Source organism: Cinclus cinclus, chromosome 3 (assembly GCF_963662255.1).
Source record: "Cinclus cinclus chromosome 3, bCinCin1.1, whole genome shotgun sequence".
Classification (NCBI taxonomy): Eukaryota; Metazoa; Chordata; class Aves; order Passeriformes; family Cinclidae; genus Cinclus; species Cinclus cinclus.
In genome coordinates this window covers 93,732,509-93,751,554 of record NC_085048.1, presented here as the reverse complement: position 1 = coordinate 93,751,554, position 19,046 = coordinate 93,732,509, and the positions used below count along the sequence as shown (strand labels likewise).

The 19,046-nt window shown below is 38.4% G+C and overlaps 1 protein-coding gene across 3 annotated transcripts in view; it reads left to right on the top strand.

Moving 5' to 3' along the window:
* The window catches only part of RAB3GAP2 (RAB3 GTPase activating non-catalytic protein subunit 2), a 44,844-nt gene extending 25,886 nt beyond the window's left edge, over positions 1 to 18,958 (top strand). For 2 of the 3 annotated variants that reach the window (XM_062490442.1, XM_062490441.1), the window contains exons 17-35: positions 34 to 98; positions 490 to 580; positions 2,377 to 2,504; positions 3,241 to 3,454; positions 5,768 to 5,865; positions 6,423 to 6,528; positions 7,441 to 7,601; positions 9,356 to 9,572; positions 9,927 to 10,100; positions 10,219 to 10,325; positions 11,325 to 11,391; positions 12,037 to 12,107; positions 13,425 to 13,460; positions 14,016 to 14,090; positions 14,328 to 14,546; positions 15,640 to 15,729; positions 15,813 to 16,031; positions 16,657 to 16,815; positions 17,100 to 18,958. In XM_062490442.1, coding sequence (XP_062346426.1) covers positions 34 to 98; positions 490 to 580; positions 2,377 to 2,504; positions 3,241 to 3,454; positions 5,768 to 5,865; positions 6,423 to 6,528; positions 7,441 to 7,601; positions 9,356 to 9,572; positions 9,927 to 10,100; positions 10,219 to 10,325; positions 11,325 to 11,391; positions 12,037 to 12,107; positions 13,425 to 13,460; positions 14,016 to 14,090; positions 14,328 to 14,546; positions 15,640 to 15,729; positions 15,813 to 16,031; positions 16,657 to 16,815; positions 17,100 to 17,246 — 2,444 coding nt within the window. In that variant the 3' untranslated portion in view covers positions 17,247 to 18,958. The remainder of the gene's footprint in view (positions 1 to 33; positions 99 to 489; positions 581 to 2,376; positions 2,505 to 3,240; positions 3,455 to 5,767; positions 5,866 to 6,422; positions 6,529 to 7,440; positions 7,602 to 9,355; positions 9,573 to 9,926; positions 10,101 to 10,218; positions 10,326 to 11,324; positions 11,392 to 12,036; positions 12,108 to 13,424; positions 13,461 to 14,015; positions 14,091 to 14,327; positions 14,547 to 15,639; positions 15,730 to 15,812; positions 16,032 to 16,656; positions 16,816 to 17,099) is intronic. The other variant, XR_009933087.1, reaches the window with a different exon arrangement.
* The last annotated feature ends 88 nt before the right edge of the window (positions 18,959 to 19,046 follow it).

The following is a 19,046-nucleotide window of genomic DNA, read 5'->3' as shown; positions in this document are numbered from 1 at the left end:
ATGAATTGAAATTGTGATTGTCTTTGTTTGCAGATTTAATTGAAGCTGAAGCAAAGGAATTAATACTTGATATCAAATATCCTGCTACAAAAAAGCAGGTGAGCATTTAGAATATACTTTAATTTTTAGAAGAAAAGTACTGCATTATCAGAGTGCTAAATCTTTCAAAATAAGTTATTTTTTTCCCTAGAATTACTTGAAGCAGATAATTGAGCTGTTTAGGGTTTCTGTGGTTTTTTTTTCTGGTTAGGTTTCTTACAATATATTGACTTTAAATTAACTTTGAATTGTGACTTCCCCAAGGCATTGTTTGTGAATAATAAAAAGAGAGAAAAGCTTTCTGTAGGAACAAATTATGCCACAAGTATATGTGAAGGTGAAAGACAGATGAAAAATCGTGGTCACAGATGTGCTATTGTGGGCTTAACTTGCATGTTTTTGCAGTGAGATTAAGTGAATGTTTAATTCTCTTGACTATCTGCTTAACAGGCTTTGGAAAGTATATTGACAAGTGAACGTGTGCCACTTTCATCTCTCACAAACATCACTCAGACATTAATGGATAATTTAAATAAACAGGGTAGGTGGATATCTATTCTGCAAATATAGAGAGGCATTTGCCTGCAGTGCTGTTAAACTATTGTAGAATTGTACTGTTCCACAGAGAGACTGGGCTTGTTCTGTTTAGTTTTGGTGCTAGATATCACAGGATGTTGCTTTTCTATGTCTTTGTTTAATCCAGACTACAAGTCTTACTAGCTTGCTAGTAAGTATGCTTGGCTAAGCTTGCTGTGTGCCTAGTAACTTGTGGTTGTATTTTTTAAAAAACCCACGGAAACAAACTCAACAACAACTGCTCTGGGAAGTAAAAACTTCCTTTGGAAAGAAAGTTCATAGGCTTTTGCCTGTAGATGTTTTAATTTATTCTCTCTCCAAAGAAGGAAGTGAGGATGTGGCATCATCTGTGAATTTTAATGTACTTGAAGCACAAAATCTTTATCACTGAGAATCTGAGCTGTGACCACATCTAGTATCTTTTTTGGGTCAGTTTTGCTGAAATTTACCAAATACTTCATGTTTTGGTAGAAATTTTAGAGCTTATGTCAGGAAATGCTATTGCCAATTCAAAATCTTGTTGCTGAAAATCAAAGAAATACCTCCTTCGTTTTTATCAGTGGTTGTTTCTTTTTATGGTTTTCTTGAAGTACGTAGAGGAGACTGAGACCTTCACACATGCAGTTCTCTACCTAAATTCTCTACCTCATTCTGAATCAAAAGTATTGTCCATTTCTGTTAGAACTCCTTAAACATCCAAAGTAAAGCAGAAACATGACTTTTAATTCTGAAGGGAGGTTGACAGAGTAGTGTATTTCGTAAAGTCTGTGTGTTTGTGCATTTTTCATCACTAATCTCTTGTCAACCTGATATTATTTCCCCACAGTCACGATATATAGCTAATTTGACTGATGTTCCAGCCTTCTAATTTTACAAGAGTAGTGTTGTATTCCTCTACTTCTGTCTAATAGATAGTTTTAGAAATTATAAAATTACAAAAAAATATATTTTAAAAGATATGAAGCAGATCCTGGGCTCTGTGAATGCTGTGGTTGTGATTTCATGGTCAAGTGGGTCTGTGACAAGCTCTGTGTGTTTCTCTTTTTTGGGTAGGATTTTAATAGCAATATATCAAAAGTATTTAAGAGTTTATATGTGAAAATAATTTTTAGAATCAGCTTGAGGTGAAAGTTATGTCTTCAGAGGATTCTTTTGTATAGAATGGTTGTTTTAATATCTCTCAAAAAAAGCTTTATTTAAAGACTACTGAGTTGGAATAAAAGGGTCTTTTTGGACATGTTGGTGTTAGTTTCCTATATTGAATTGTTACTGGAATTTGAATGTCAATAGATACTTGAAATTTCTGACATTAAGATTGCAAAAATCCAGAAGGCAATGTCTTGCAAAGGTGAAATTTAATTAATGTAAATAGTTATCGAGCCTTCTTCAGATGAGAGGAATATGCTTAAAGTGTTGTCAGAATGAAAAAAAAATATGTTGTTATTCTTGATGAAGGAAAATAGGAACTGTATTTCAGTTTTTGACAGTCTGGTTTGGCCTTAAAGCAGCTGAAGGCGATAGATTTGTCTTTGTTCAGTTCCACATTGTCAACCTCCAGTTTTAAAATAAGCCTGATATCTTTCTTTAATACCTCTTGTAAAAATAATTCTTATTTTATGCTGCTCTGAATTGAATGTAATCATTGCAAACAGCAATGAATCAAAAATTTCATTGAGCTTCAGAAATCCTCCAGTCCTGTGCATGTGTTTCACTATTCCAGGCTACATCTTCAAGTTCAAATGTAGTTTTATTTCTCCTCAGAGCTGGACTGTGTGGATGAAGGACTGCTGCAGTTCTGTGCAAATAAGTTAAAGCTGTTACATCTTTATGAACTGGTTAGCAAACTAAATTCCCAGAGCATACAGAAGGAGACTTCACCTTCAGATAATGTGAGTAAATTCAAAATTCAGTTGTCTTTTAAATTCAAGTGATGATTTAAGCATAAAAATATGTTTTCAAAGCCTCAGATAAAGTAAAATATGTAGCTGAGCAAGTAACCCATTTTTGTGGCCTGCAGCTTTTATTGAATTAATTGTTTATAGTACCTTCCCTCCAGCCTCATACAAGTGTCTGGTAATTCATCTACCTAATAATCTTTAGGAGGCACATAAAGCTGAGATGCAAGTGAAAAGAAAACCACAGTTTTCTTTTTCCTGTTTTCAGTCCCTTATTCAAAGCATGTAGCATGTTCTTAACTTTGGTTCTGGAGGGATATTTTGGGACCTGTAGAAGTTAAAAATTTTGATGCTTGCATAGCAGCATAATTTGGCTTGCTTTTGCTGTAATTTGTCAAGCTGCTTATATATTTACCAAATCATTCTGGTATTTAATAGGCTTGTTTACTTGATGGACAACTGTTATGCTAAGGACAGAATCTAAAAATGGAAAATGAATCTGTACCGGTCCTTAAAAAGGAAGCTAAACAAGCTCTTCATTTGAGCAATGTGAATAAAACTGATTTGGAGATTATTTTGGCCCTTCTCAAAGACATTTTTAATGTTTGAAATGGAATATTTTGATTCTTCTGACTTTTTAATTTTTACTGTTTTGAAAACCATCTGCTTGTATAAGTATTGTGAGATGAGATTTTTTTTATTATTATTATTTTTTTTTTTTGCTTTTAAGGACTTGGCCAAACTGCTTCGTCTTGAACAAAAAGATTTTCATAGGCTTGAAACTTTACTGGAGAGCTACAAGAAAGAAAATGCTCAAACTACCACTCAGCTGACTGATGAGAAGGATGACGTGTTGTCTGTGAAAATGTTCTTAGAATATCTGGAATATGAAAAGGATGTGATTACTGTAAAAAATATGGAAGATGGAGAATATGTGGCTTTAGGTAAGAGCTGTTGAGCTCAGTCACATTACTCAGATTTTAATCTAAGATGGTATAAATATTTTAGCCTTAATTTGAGGGATTTAGCAACCTGTCCTGCCTTGAAGTAATATGTAACTGCTCCTTTTAGACTCTTACCTTTAGCTGGAGGACAGGTCTTTATAAGTGAATGAATATTAATACAAGTTAAGTGCATCCGTGGATACAATTACCCTGAAGCCATGTAACTGCTTCTCATCCATTTATTGACACCACTAAATTGGGCAGTAGTAACTGGATACTTCACAGAGCAGCTGCTGTTTCTTTCATGGTCACAGCACCCTAAAAGTTGAGTTAATGGCAGGACTGACTTTAGCCTCAGAGGTGGGGGAGCTGACTGGAGGCAGCTCAAGTCCATTAGGTGAGGCAACAAGGACCCCTAATTTGTGGAGTTGAGGTTTTCAGCAAGGTCCCTCTAAAATGTCCATTGGTTAATTTAGTCCATGGCTGTGAGCTCAGTCTGTTATACATATTAGTCCTCTAGGGCAAGAGAAGTGGTGTGTGGTATTAGATTGTTGCATGCTGAAACCAGTTGTGTTTCCATCACTGCTGTGCTTGTCATGTTACAGCATCACTGCACTTTGCCAGGTTCATCAAAATTAAATTGCCTTTAATCTGGGTAATTTTTATTGAAATACCATTGATATGGCATATAGAATTGGTAGTAGTGATGCTGTACAATAGAGCAGTTAACATACAATTGAGATCATTGGCTGTTCTCACCCAGAATCAAATCCCCTTGAGGTGCACATCAGGCTTCCCTAAGTGCATCCAGATCCCTTAGCAAAAGCAGTTGCACAAATGGGTTTGCTTTTGCCTGAGGCAGGAATAACATGAACTCTGTTCCCCAGTGTATTTTAACCCCTTTCTTTTGTATAGTAGAGTTTTGATTGGGCAGGGGTTGTTTAATTAACAGATCCCGTAGTGTCAGTGGTTGCCAACCAACCAAGTGACCGTAGCTACCTCTGGATCCCAATGTTTGAATGTCCCAGCACCCACTGCATTCCATGTAGCCTTTATAAGCCCTTTGCATCTTTCAGTCCTTCCAAAGGCTGGCTTCACCCTGTTCTGTGCAGTCTGGATTAGTCCACTTGCCTGGGTGACATGTGATGTATTCCTTAAAGGGATTCCTTCCCTTCACACCTGAGAGGAGTTGCCTCTAGAGGTTGAAGATTTGTGCACCCTTTTCCAATTGTGTTGTCAATGCCCTCTTCCCTAGAAAGGGATTCCAGCTCTTTGGCTTCCTTACCCTCTCATTTCAGGCTACTGGCCCTGTTATCCCAACATAAGAACAGCTGAATGACAGCGTACTCGCCTGGAGTTTGGCTCAAATCTTCATGGATATCTCGCAGCTCCCTCAGGCATAGGGATTTTTTGGTTACTGCCTTGTTTACAAATTCTTCCTCTTCTTCCTTCCTGAGTAGTGACCACCTCATTCTACTGCTCTCATGCTGGCCCTGCTGTGGAGTAGCCTGCCTCATCCACCTTCTTCTCCCGTTCCTCCTACTGAGTGAGCTGACTTTCACTTCCAGTATTTCTCCTTGTGTAGAGTTGTCAGTGATTCAGTGTCAGGTTGGTTCTCCAGCTCAGCCAGGTTGCTGGGCTCAGAGTAGCCAAAGTGCCTGTCACTCTGCCATCAGATCCAGAGGCCTTCTCTTCCTTTTGGCCATACCGAGCAGTTTGAGCAGAATGATTGTAATTCGGCTGGAGAAGGGGGAGGTGGAGGAAGGCATTTCCCTCTGGATGGGCCCTTGGAGGAGCAAAGGTGTAATTGCGAATCGTTCCCACTGCACGGCGCCCAGGGGCCGGAGCTGGTGGCAGGGCTGAGGTCAAACGCAGATCAGTGTCACAACAGAGATGTTATCGTGCCGAGACCAGCGTGGTAACCCGAACCAACCCCCCAGGGGTGATGGAGCACAACAAAGAATGTTTGCAGCAATTTACACGTCACTTAACACAGTCTGGCAGCAAATCCTTCAGCACTGTGACCATCAACTGTTTGAAGTAATGTAATGAATGCTTATTGACAAATTTGTTTTAACATGCTCTGGTCAGATCTGTCATTATCTCAACCCTCTGTGCTCCTTGTTGGGCATCAGAAAAGACTGTTGTGGTTTAATCTGGCAGGCAGGTGAGCACCAGGTGATCCTGAATGGAACTTGTTCTTTTGTATTACACTCACTGGGACCTGATCAATAGATTGCCTTTTGTCTAAGTGTGAGGAGAGGGATTGTGGTTTTAGATACCACTCATAACGTCGACTAATTCTTGCTTCAGGCAGCTTTTTCTTCTGGAAGTGTTTGTGTGGGGAGAGTTCCACAGAGGAAATGTGCCATGCACTGGAATCAGCAGGTTTTAGCCCACAAACCTTGTTGGTAAGGTGGTTATTTACAAAACTTTGATTTGTATTTTGAAAACAAAGCATTGAAAGGAAAATTTCTGCATGTTGACCTTTAGATTACTGCTGTATTCAGGCTGTGTTCAAGTACCCTCATATTCAGTTCTTTAGTTGCTTATACTTGATTTTTCCAGTTAAGAGAGATCATAGATAAAAAAGAAGAAAATAGTCTAGTAGAAAAATGTAGGTATTCTAGTGGGAATGTCTAGAATATTCATTAAGGACTACAAGTGTTGTAAAATATTCAACTATAATATTAGTAACTCCTAATATTTTCTGAGTTGAACCTTCAAAAGGCAGTGTTTTCTAGAATTCCTAATTAAATGTACTGATCTTATTATTTAATTTCAATATCTGTCACAGAGTGCGTTGTGCTGTATATTTTTACCTTGCTATGTTAATATAATGTTTCATGGATATAACAATTTTACTCTGTGACACAGCAATTGTTTAAGAAACTGTTTGCATTAGGTGTGTTGCAATATTAGACTTTCATTCTACTGCTTCAATTCCATATTCTTTTTTTTTTTGCAGTCACTCCTTCTGAATTTATGGCTTTCCAAGGAAAAAGATATTCTAGACAAACCAGATTCTGTCAGTTGCCTTCATACTATGCTGTCACTTCTGAGCAAAATGAAAGGTGAGATGTGCATTTAAAATACTCAAAGGCAACTCTTGTTATTATTAGAAATTTGGTACTCTGACTAGCCTGTATTATCACTTTGGGTTTTCCCTACTCACAAATTATGCAGCAAAACTTAATGCTACATGTTCATGGACTAAGTAATCATGCCATGTTTTCACTCTCACTCTATACTAAATTGACACAACTCCTATTTGGCACCAGAATGTGGCTGTCCAGTTTGCTTTCCTCACATTTTTTGAATATATAGTCCCATCTCTTTAATTTGTGCTGTCTGGCTATCAGACGTCCTTTACTTTACTGTTACTTTAGCAGCTTTTGTAACTATAAAGTCAGTTTGCTATAATATGTTGTACATATGTTGTACATATGAACAAATGCTGATTCTCCTGCCTCCTACATACAGCTGCTATGGATAAATCTGTGCCAGGTTCCCTTATTGTCTGCTACATCATAGAGCAGCATTATCAGCTTGAAATGGGAAGCATGAATAAGCTTCTGCTGCTGTCTGAGTAAATTAATGCTGCTGAACGCAAGGTAGCCTGAAGGGAGACAGCTTGAGTGCACTGAATAGGTGTGGCACCTTGAAACTACAAATGAATCTGTCTGCATTGTGAAGTGTTAACATCCCTTAGATCTTTTAAGCATGTAGCAGGTTTGCTACATAGTGATTCAGATCTACCGTCTGCATGTTTGCCATAAATGACTTTTGAGAATGAGTAATTCACGTTCTGTTTTAAACTTGAGTTACAATCCAGAACCTGAGTGCTAAATATCTGGACAATGACGGTGTAGAGTAATCAGCAGTTGCTCTTCATGGACAAGCTGTGTTCCCAAGTGCTGCTGTCAGGGTTGGTCTCCCCTGCGCAGTGACCCAAGCTGAGTTTCCCGCTCTCCCTTTGCCTGCAGTCGCTATAGACGAGTCGTGGGACACGCAGTCGGTGTCCCCTTGGTGGCAGCAGATGCGCACGGCCTGCGTTCAATCCCAAAACAATGCGGCTGCCCTGCTGTCCGCCCACGTGGGACACTCTGTGACCGCGCAGATAATCGACAGCCTGAACGAGAAAAAGGTAACTCATCCCAGAGCTCATCTCATCGCTGCTGTGCAACTGTCCTGGGAACAGTAACACCCTCAGCATTTGGCCTCATTCCAGCCTGGGCACAGGCCTGACCTCCTGCAAGCCTGAAAATTTGCATTCAGATTTGGAGAACAGTGTGCTGAGATGAATATGTCAGGATTATTTACTAAATGTATTTAAATATGAAAACTGTACGTTGAGTTTATCTCTCAATAGCAAATGATGTTGACAAACTTAAAGCCTACACACTTTCCACATAAATTTGAGAAGTCCACTGAATTTTGGATGGTAAACCTGTTATCACATAGTTGTGGTTTTAAGTATACTGTTGAATTTTTGTAATAGCTGTGTTACTATTCCTTCTTAACATGATGGATGCTTGGTTTTCTTGGCAATAAATACCTTTACCCAGTTGTGATTAAGGCTGTGAAACTACATACGGCACTGCAATTCAATGTGGAAAACATTATTCCGTTTCCAAATGGCACCAGGTAGATGCATCTGAGCAGATTAGATGGGATGTGGGTGATGTTCAGTCTTGTAAATAGTACCAGAGCATGATTTGGCTTGGAAGGCAATTTAAAGATGGTCTGATTTCAGCCCCTGCTGCCATGAGCAGGGACTGCTCCCTCTAGACCAGATTGCTCAAGAGCATCATTATCCTGGCCTTGAACACTTCCAAGGAAGGGGCATCCACTACCTCCCTGGTCAACCTGTGCCTACCACCCTCGCAGTAAAGAACTTCTTCCTAATAGCCAGTCTAAACCTCCTTTTTCACCTTTAAAACTCTTCCCTCTTGTCCAATCACTACCTGCCCTTGTAAAAAAGTCCCTTTCCCATAGACCCCTTTTAGGTACTGCACGGTTGCAGTAAGGGCACCCTGGAGCCTTTTCTCCTCCTGGTTGAGCAATCCCAAGTCTCTCAGCCTGTCTTCATAGGAAAGGTGCTCCAGCTCCCTGATTGTGTCTGCCTTAAAATTTTAACTAGAGCACCAGGAAATGCTTTGCTATTTTTGAGCACTCACCTTAACTATTGCAATTCTGTTTATCAAAATTATTAGTGTTGCAAAGCAGAGCTATTGATAGGTTGCAACATAGTAACCTTTACCTACATGCCCTCTTTGTCCCTTTTTCTTCTGTTCTGCTTTAAAAAGACAAGGTAACAGATTTATTTCCTTCAAAATATCCCTCCATAAATCCATGTATCTTTCCCCCACTTTTTTTTCCCTACGAATCTGGAAAGATTCTTGGGCTCCCTGGCAGAGCATTTGCTGGTAGACATGAGAATTATGAAAATAATGCATGGAACTGCCATGTGGTATGATCCAGTACTTCTGGGTACATTATATATATATTGTTTTTAATATGATAGGAAATGGAAAATTAGGTGGTTTAATCATATATTTGGGGAAGGTGTGTATAGTGGAGGATTTAAAATTAAATACTTTTAAGGGATTCTAACCCACTTTTCAGCTAAATGTGAACTTAAAAATGGGACTGTACAATGATCCTTCAGGTGTTTTTGTTTCCTTTTGGCATTTAGGTAAGGATCTGTGTAACTTGTGAGCAGTGAGGGATATTAATTGATCTTTGCATAATAGTTAATGCATACTTTGAAATCAATTATTCTTTAAAATGTAGTGTTCTTGGGCCACGGCTTTGAATTTTAATGCTGTGCATTTTTTATGAACAAAATTGTGGTGCTTTAAAATGAACAGACCTAAACCAGTTCATGTCTTCTGTTAGTTTTCCCAAATAATTGTAGGTTCAGACACGGAATCCTGGGAAGCACTTTCCCTTGATACTGAATATTGGAAACTTCTGCTGAAACAGTTAGAGGATTGCCTGATACTTCAAACACTACTGCATAGCAAAGTGACCAAAAGGACAAAAAGAGTTTCATCACTCCAGACTGAGCCTTTGGGCAGACTGTCTGTTAAGAAATTGCTTGAAGCTGGAAAAGGTATTTTTTTTTTTTTCTTGGAGAAATTGTTGATTTTCATTCTAATAGACTTCTGAGCCATCCTTGTCTATTTAATGATGTACTCTGAACTGGAAATTGTTTTGCTGGATACCGTTCTTAATTTAAAAAACAATACAAATCATGTAGAACAACGCTTTAAAATTGTTAAAAGTTATTACTGTGAAGACTGCATTGTAAGCTTCTGATCAGTTGATTAGGAAGTTTTTTAGTTGCCCATATGTAATTAAAGGTAGTTGTTAAAACCCCTGTATTGTCTGTTGTCCTTAGATTGTGAACCATAAATAATCTGCAATGCGTTGACTCTGCCTCATACTTTTCTTTTCAACACCCTAGGAGGTATTGCTGACACTGTAGCAAAGTGGGTTTTTAGGCAAGGCTTCAGTCCAATTATACTGAATGTGGCCCAGTACAAAAACAATACAGACAGTACTGAAGAATCTGTAGAAATGCATAATAATCTCTTTCTTGAGGAAGCAGAAGGAGCTACAGGCTTGGAAAGAATCCTAGGTAAGAAAATAATGTGAATTTTTCAAATTATAGAAGTCTGCAGAGAGTGTTGTTATGAGGTAGCAGAAATTTTAGTGGGAGGAAGTCTGTCATCTAACTTCAGATTTTGTTTTTCTAGAGCTGCTACAAGTAGCATATCAGCAATTTCCATGTAGTCTTGAAGTGGATGTACTCCATGCACATTGCTCTTGGGAATGTGTAGTGCAGTGGAATAAGGACCCAGAGGTAAGAAAATGTCTTTTGCAGTGTGTATTGGTTAAGACCAACTCGATAGAAGCAGCTTCACAAGTTTCTGGTTGTTCATCAAAGCATGAATTAATAAAACTGACTTTTAAAGCACTTACTAGTGCAATTTTTCTGTGATAAGTGGCAAGTGGGAATTGACTTGAAAAAATGAGGGTATGTCCTGAGGCTGAATGGCACTTCACAAGGCCAGGACTGTATGTTTCAAAGCTATCAGATTCTCAGTACTGGGGGTGTGGAAATTTAGTTCCCTTTGAAAAAGGTTTCTGGCTGTTTGTACTGCAGACACAAAACAGTTTCAGTACTCCAAAATGGAGGTGTATTTTTCTCTGTTCTAAATATGCTTAAACAAGTCGCAGAATAATAAATTTTTTAGACTAGAACCCATTCTACTGTGGGAGGAAAGAGGGATTTCTTGAATGTTCTCAGATTCCCTGGCCACTGCTGGGAGTTGTCATAAGAAAAAAAAAAAAATTTCCTCTCCTATCCTATAGTTTCTCTAATAGAAAATGTTGTCCTAAGTTCAGATAATGTTAAAAGTTAAATTAGCACTCCTTAGTGCTGTGCTACATAACTTGATGTAGAAGAGAAGGTTCCTCTGAGATTTGTTAAAAACTCACTCCATCATTGCAAAATTAAGTAAAAATTACTCGTTCTATCAGAAATGGATTTTGTATTTGAAAAATGACCATAATCAGTGGAGGTGCCTTTCAGCAAAGAGTGTGTTAAGAGTACTTACACTAAAAAGCCCCTGAAATTGCAGTTTGTTTCATGATAACTGAAACAAACTTTGCCATGCACATGTGTTTGTCAGATAGTGGTAGAGAAGATTGAAACAGCAGAATAACTTGAAAGTTTTATAACTGTCCAAGTAGAAGCTTTAAGATAATCTATCTAGGCCTTTTAAGAATTAGTAACTTACATTTAAAGCATGTTTTGAATAATGTATTAACTTGTACTTTTATTTATTTTTTCCATAAGGAAGCATGTTTTCTCAATAGGTCTATAGATCATCTAAGATGCATCATTAATGCTCACATTCAGCATGGTAAGTACAAAACTCCTAGTAAAAAAGTTATTTTTGTTGAAATTGTAAAGCAGAGTGGGTGTTTGTTGACTAAAGTAAATGAATGCTGTTCGTAATAGTGATGGCCATTTTGTCTTAAAACCACCAAACCACCCCAAAACTTTCTGCTGACATCCACACTTCTCTCTTCCATGGTGAAATTGAGTTTCCATTACAACTGTGAGAATAATTTAATATAATAAGATAAAGTTGATATGTTTAACAAAAAGTATTTAAAAATAAAATTGCTCTGAAATTATTTTTATTTGTATTTAAGTAGTGGAGCATCAACTGCAGTCAATTACTTTTCATGTGTTTCTTGATACCCTGTTTTAGTGAAGGTGATGACCATTCTCTTTTCTGTAGACTATTTATGCATGCAGATAAGGTGCTCTGTTGCTGTGTACTTAAAGTGTTTATCCCAGTCTGCATAATACCAGATTTTGACCAGATTATTAATTGCACTTATGACTGAATTTGATCACCAGTGTAGTCTCCTCCTGAGAAATCTAAACTCCAAATACATAAAGCAGTTAGGATAACTCACAATTCCTTCTTGTTTGGTTCATCATCTTGTAAGATCCCTTTTCTATTTACCTGGAGTTTACAAGTCTGTGATTGTTCTAGGTATTGCTCTGATGATGTGGAATACATTCATAGTGAAAAGGCTTTCTTCTGCCACTTATCTTATGGACAAGGTAAGTGCAGTCTTGAGGCTGCTTTTGTTACTAACTGGCAAGTGAAACCAGTATTTATAAACAATTTCATTTTGTTTTTTTTTATTTCTAGAAGTATTTGGATTATCTTTATGCAAATCACCTCTGTTTATTTGGCTTATTAGATAGCTAACTTTTGGAAGTGGTGATGGAATGCATGTTTTAAAATATCAATCTGTTGGATAATTAACTAGAGGCAGCTGATCAACACTGGGTATTGTGTTCTAAAGATTTAAGTGCAGTTTTAGCTAGTAATTGCTAAGTAAGAAATATCTGTGAAACGGTTTGACACTATCTGTATGTGCATATATAAAATTTTGTTAGAAAACAATAAATAGCTTAAAGTGCCTGTGCCTGTTTCCTGGTAAGTTAGTACCAAGGATCTGCCACAAGTCCAGATTTCATATACATGAACTCTTACTCTGCAAAATACAGATGATTCTGTGGATGTTGTTGAGCACTTTTGACTACTGCTACTATTGTAAATTAGCTTTTATTCTAGCATGTAGCCTGCCTGCTTTGAATTTGAGCACTCTTCTGTTCCCTGCTAAGCTTCAGGTTTTTTCATGCTTGTAACTATGCAGTAGGGCTGTTTACGGGAGGACAGTTTAGGAAGAATGCTCCTAGTAAGTGGATAGTGACTTAAAGAATAAAACTCCAACACAAAATCTGCAAGACTTTGCTCTCCTGTCTTCTCTTCCTTCTCCTTTGCTTCTCTCATTTTCTTCCTTTGCTTTTTGTTTATCTCTTTAAGAACTGGAGAATATTCTCTTCCCTGTTCCTTTCAGCAAGTAGGCTTAGTTGTGTATGGTTGTAGTAGGTGCTGCTTCTGCAAAAACCCTTTTCCAGTTTTCCTGCATGCATTTATGCAAATTCTTCACCATAACTCTTCTACCTGAGTTAACACCTGCAGGAGAAGAGAGAAAGGTTTTTATTAACTAACTGGTTTCCTCTTAATAGCATGCTTGGTGTTACAGCTTTAGTTCTGCATTCTAGAAATCACTGGGAATTTCTTAGCTGTCTCTGAGATTTGAATGAGGACCTTGGGGCTTTATTTCTAGTCCTAGGCTTTAAAAAAGATGAACTAAATATGGGCATCAGTGATGTTCATTCCTTTACCATCTGTATCAAGTCTTTTGTTGAAAGCAAGATTTGCAATGTGTTGCATCATGTCTCTGTAATTGAGCTACTTTCTTATTTTTTGTTGGGAAAATAGTAATAAAAGGTTAAGATCTGGGTAACAGATATCATAATGAAAATTCAGTTGTGATAAATTTTACCCTTTTTTATGTAAAACAGGTTGGAAAAGCTCCAAAGGACAGATTATGCAGACGGGCAAGTAATACTACTTTTGTCTGAGTGGGAAGAAATAATTAGAAATGCCTTAAATTTAATACTAGTTCGTGATTTATTTTAGAAAGTTTAAAAAAAAATTGAACATGTACCCCTAGAGAAAATGCTACAAATTTTAAAAAAGTATAAATTAAAGATTAGAACAGTAGTATAACTTCAAATATTATAGTGGGTAGGCTTGAGACTATAAGATGACGAATTACTACCGTTTTTCATGCATAATGTCATTAGTTAAAACTTTTTTGGAAGACAACTGATAAGATCACAAAATTAAATTTACTAGGTGGCATTACTTGATTCAGTCATCACTGGAGATATAGAGCATTGTAGATGGCGACATTTACTTTATTCCAAATTTTTCTGTTAATTCTTTGTTGTACTTCAGGAAATATTTGTTTACATTTAAATATAACAGGTTAAAAAACTGAGCTGATCTATGTGTTTTATGTCAACAACTGTCTTCTCAAACATAAGGAGCTAATAAAAACCTGTTTTGATTCCAGCTGAAACAATTTAAATCTTACTATTTGTTACCAGGACGTGGGGATGAGTGACACAGCAATGACAGCTTTTCTTGGCTGCTGTTCAGAGCTTCTGCAAACTTTGCTAGAGGTAAATTTTTATTTTTCCCATTGAAGGCAAAGAACTGAGAGGTTAAAATCTATTTTTGAAGACTGCAGTTATACTAATTTCTGTACTGTTCAGTTCAGACAAACATTAAAGATATTCTAAACAACGTGAAGTTTTCTTTTTAATTTCGCTGCAGAGCACTTGTGGTTGAAGGCTTTGCAGAGTAGGCCAGTGCAGGAGGTGTTTAGTGTGTGACTTCTCTCGTGTGTTGCTTGGCAGGCAGATGTGAGCAGCGATGAGATGCAGGCCCCTGTGCTGGACACTGAGGACGCCTGGATGTCGGTGGAGGGCCCAGTGTCCATCGTGGAGCTGGCCCTGGAGCAGAAGCGTATCCACTACCCGCTGGTGGAGCATCAGTTCGTGCTCTGCACTGTCCTCTATGCCATCATGAGGCTCTCCCTCAAGGCTGTGAAGCCACTGTCACTGTTTGACAGCAAGGTATACCTTTGAAAGCAGATAATGAAATATTGCTTTAATTAATACTCCCTTTCTCCTGGTGTCTGGGATATTTGCTGGCTTTTGCACTTTAAGCAGTTCCTGACTACTTTTATGAAAGCCTTTAGTCCACTGTGCTGCATTAACAGAACTGTGACCAGAATTCAGGCAGAAATTCAAACCTGGTGAGCTTCCTTATGAATAAAAGATTTGTAGTGACTTCAGTTGCATGAAGATCAGCTCTTTATTAGCTGGCCTGAAAGTACTGCATGATCAGAACACTGGATGACATGTTTTTCTGGTTGCTTTGATAAGTGCCAGACAAGTGGAAACCTAAATATTTAAAGGTCAGAAATGTTGTTAGTGTCACTGTTGTACCTATTATTGCTGATGATTATTCCAGAATTCCCAGCATCTCAAAAAGAATGAATAATTTTTCATTTAACCCATATAAACCACTTTAAAAAGTCACTGCATTTAAAATGCAGCAGATTACAATCAGAGCTTGATCCTGATACCAGAAATTGAGCTTTCCTCCTCCTATCATAACCACACTTCAGTTCTAAGAGAATTTAAACACAAAGTACTGGTATAGACTGTGGTTTAATTCCTGCTGTGGAGAAAATAATTTAGTGCTGTAACACTGTTCAAATTTTTTTCTAAATGATTTACTGGAATTTTATAAATGCAGAATATCACTTTCCTTTTGATGTAGGCACTTTTCTGCAAGCTCTCATCAAGCATTCGAGTCTGATTTTAGCATTTCAGCACAGGTCAAATTCCATTGGTTTTGTATATTTTTTTAATCTGTTAGCAGAAAGCATTATACTACCTTTTGTTATTTAAAAGTGCATAAGATGTCTTAAGTAAAATCAGATCCTATTCCTGTGCCTCCATTCTTTTACATACAACTATTACTATTAGCCATTTTCTTTTTACTTTCGCTTACTCAAGATCTCAATTTGCTCCGTGAGCAAAATAGAAGATGTGGTACAAAATCAATTTAGGAAGTAATTGGGCTGCTTAGTATTGCATCAGAGTGAATTTGTTGTATTGCCCTGTTTCCCTGAGAACTGTCTTTGGTTCTCAATTTTAGGGCAAAAATGCATTTTTCAAAGACCTTACATCAATTCAGCTGCTACCTAGTGGAGATATGGATCCAGACATGTTATCTGTACGACAACAGGTAGGCAAAATTTTGTACTGAAAATTCTTAAACTTCTGAAGTTACAGATAACCCTGAAGTAACCTGTGATTTTTGCTTCAAAGTTCTTGCTCAAAGTTGTGAGTGCAGCGGTTCAAATGCTGTGTTCATCACAAAAGGACAGAGAAGTCTCAGAAGAGGAATATTTTCCTTTTGAGAAGGGGAAGAATTGGCCAACTTTGGCTGCGGACCTGGCTCAGTATCTTCAAATCTCTGAGGATCTGGTCAGAAGGCATTATGTCTGTGAACTGTACAGTTATGGGATGGATCATCTTGGTGAAGAGGTAAAAATAGCTTTTCAACATTTTTCAATACCATCATATATTCTCCTAAAATTACTTTTCACTTACTTAAGATGCATGAAAGGGTTAGGCAGGATTTACCAAGCGAAAAAAATCTCCAGGCTGATAAGCCAGAGACTATAAAAGTACCTTTTCAGGACTAACAATTACCTTAATTTTTCTATTTTACCAGTAAGAATCTGCTTATTGCAACTAGTGGAAACATGACAGGGAGTTACATTACTGGTATAACTAGCATGGCCTTTTTATTATATTTGGTAATTTCAGGAATTGGCTTCTTTTGCTTGTAATGTCTTTTAGGAAAGAAAGAAAAAATAGAACAAAAAATCCCCCTTCTCTTCTTGTGGATTATGTTCCTGGACTGTAAGACAGATCTTGTGCTCCTGCTAATCACTGTCAAGTGCAGAGGAATTCTCTGCCTTGTGCTGCTCTGATGTTCTTAATACCGTGCTTTGTTACAGTAGCACATAACCCAAGAAACAGTCTCAAAGACTATTTGTCCTTTTAGTATCAAGAACTTTATTTTGTTACAGCTCTTCTGGCTTCCAGCTAAGTGAGCTGGTCACACTGAAACTGTGTCTAGTCCCTTGGGTTTCTCTGCTTTCAGGCCTTTGTGCAGGTGGCTGACAAAGAAGTGCTGGCATCCCAGCTGCTCATGCTGGCTGGGCAGAGGCTGGCCTTCGCTCTGCTCCACGGACAGATCAAGGAGGGCATGGAACTGCTCACCAGGCTTCCTCCAACACTGAGCACTTGGCTCAAAGCTATGGTAAGTTAAGCTCCAGTTTGGAAAACTGGATTTTATGAGGCTTCTGTTCACTAAGACAGAGATTACATCTGAATGGCCCTTTCTTACTCATGGAAATATGATTTCCCCGTGCCCCCCACCCCCATTGTTCCTCAGGGTAGTTCTGTTTTGTGGAGGGTAAAGCAGTTTCATGGGTCAAAGCATCAGCTTGATTGTATTTATAAACATTAGCAATCTGTCTTATAAAGGTTCTGGAGGGCTTACCTGTGAACTGACTGAGATGCTGAGTTTACTGTTTCACACAGGACCCCCCGGAAATCCAGAATGTGGAAGTGCCAATTGCAACAACAGCCAGGCTGGTGAGCAAGGTGATCGAGCACCTGCCTGAGAACCATGGGCAATACAACCTGGCCCTCAACCTCATCGAGGCTGTCGAGGCCATCCCAGCCTGAGCGCTTGTGCAGCAGAGCAGGTTCTTACACAGAGCCTGAACTTGATGGGAAGAAAATTCCATGGGGCTCTGGTTAGGCAACAAAAAGAACAATGCTCCCCCATCCCAGAATTTCAGGAGGTAATTTTAAATTCGAGTATATTTTAAATTCTGCACTAGTAAGAATATGTTTAGTTTCTAGTACACTTGTCAGTATCTGAACTGCTTTGTTACTTATTTCTGACTTGAGTGCTTTATGCAGTTGTTTAAATTGGGTATAGTTGACAGCAGTTTTAGTCTCTCAACACAGTCACATTTTGTGAAATTCTGTATTTCATGCTGGCAGTAACTGCTGCACTTTCAATGTTCCATGTAGGATTTGTTTTCCAAAAGCAACTTTAGAATTAGACCCAGGAAGAACTTCAGTCTCTGAAGTTACCATGTAAAGCCAATGTTGCTTTTCCTGAAGCTTGAGCTGGTTGGGCTGTTGGGCTCATGCCTTGTAACTGCATTATGTGACAATACAACTGCACTCGATGTAGGATGAGATGTGCTGGGGCCTTAGGCAAAGGGGGAAGAGCCTGGGAAGGGGAACTCAACTCTCCAGCCATGTGTATGGACACATCTTTTAGTCCAGCTCTCCCCGTGCTGTCTCTGGGGTGCTGGGCTTCAGCTGTAACTGGATTTACGTCCCTCTCCAGTATTATTAAGCTCTGCTGAGTTTAAGTAGGTCAAAGAATGTCTTACTCTAAGATTGTTCCTCCATCTTATCACTGTAGGAGATGTAGTATGCTATGAATCTCTGCACATGTTAACTTGTAGTCAAAAATACTTAAGTTGATCCAACTTCTCTGAAGATTTGATAGTACTGAGTACTTTAGCCTTAAAACCCCTACTTTATTGATGGTACCTACAGGGAATCCTCTAGTATCTTCACTCTTGGAATGGTGTTGAACATGGTTATCTGACATTGGTGACTCCTGTTCACTACTTGTGTGAAGGAAGCCAGGAGAGAAAAATGAAATTGGTGTAAACCTGTCTGTCAGCTGAAGTTACCAGCTATATCCTGTAACCTGCTCCTCCTGCATTATATGTAAGAAACATTTGTAATATTCTGCCTTGCTGGAGACAGAATTTTGAATTAAGTCTTATCTTTCTGAAGTATGTGCTGCTGTCATCAAAGGATTTGACTTGTCCCCAAAAAGGTGATGCAGGTGACTTGTTCTGCAGCCCCAGTTCTTGATCCCTGCACTTCAAGGCAGCTGGTGAAGGCTTCTTGCTTTGATACTAAATGTTGCCTTCCTACAGACAGAGCAAAGAATAGTCAGAATTCCAGTAAAATTCCCTGGTCTATGTTCTGTTGTACTTCTCTGCTGACTTCCATAACTGAGGTTAAAACAGAGCTGTGAAGGAGAAATGGAAGAGGCAATATTGGACAGTTGCCATGACCACCGTCCCTGACAGCACCTCACACTTGTGCAGAAATGAGTGAGCTTGAGAGTTGGTCATCATGGACCACGAGGAAAGCCGAGTGTTCCTTAGCTGCATTCCATTTCTCTATCCTGGTACAGCTGTGTGAAGGAATTTACTGTAAATGAGCATCATGGCAGAGCTGACACACTACACCAATCAAATCTGTAATGTATTGTAAGTAATACTCTGTATATAGTGCTATTTTGTGTTTAATTTGCTGTGGATTTGTGTAAATTGATTAAATAAAAAATTGAGGTTTCATTGTGTCTTTTCCTTCCTTTTAGGGAAGGGTGGTCACTACTGTCTCTTCTGTTTTGTAGAGAGGACTGGTTCTCTGGGCTTTTTTTTA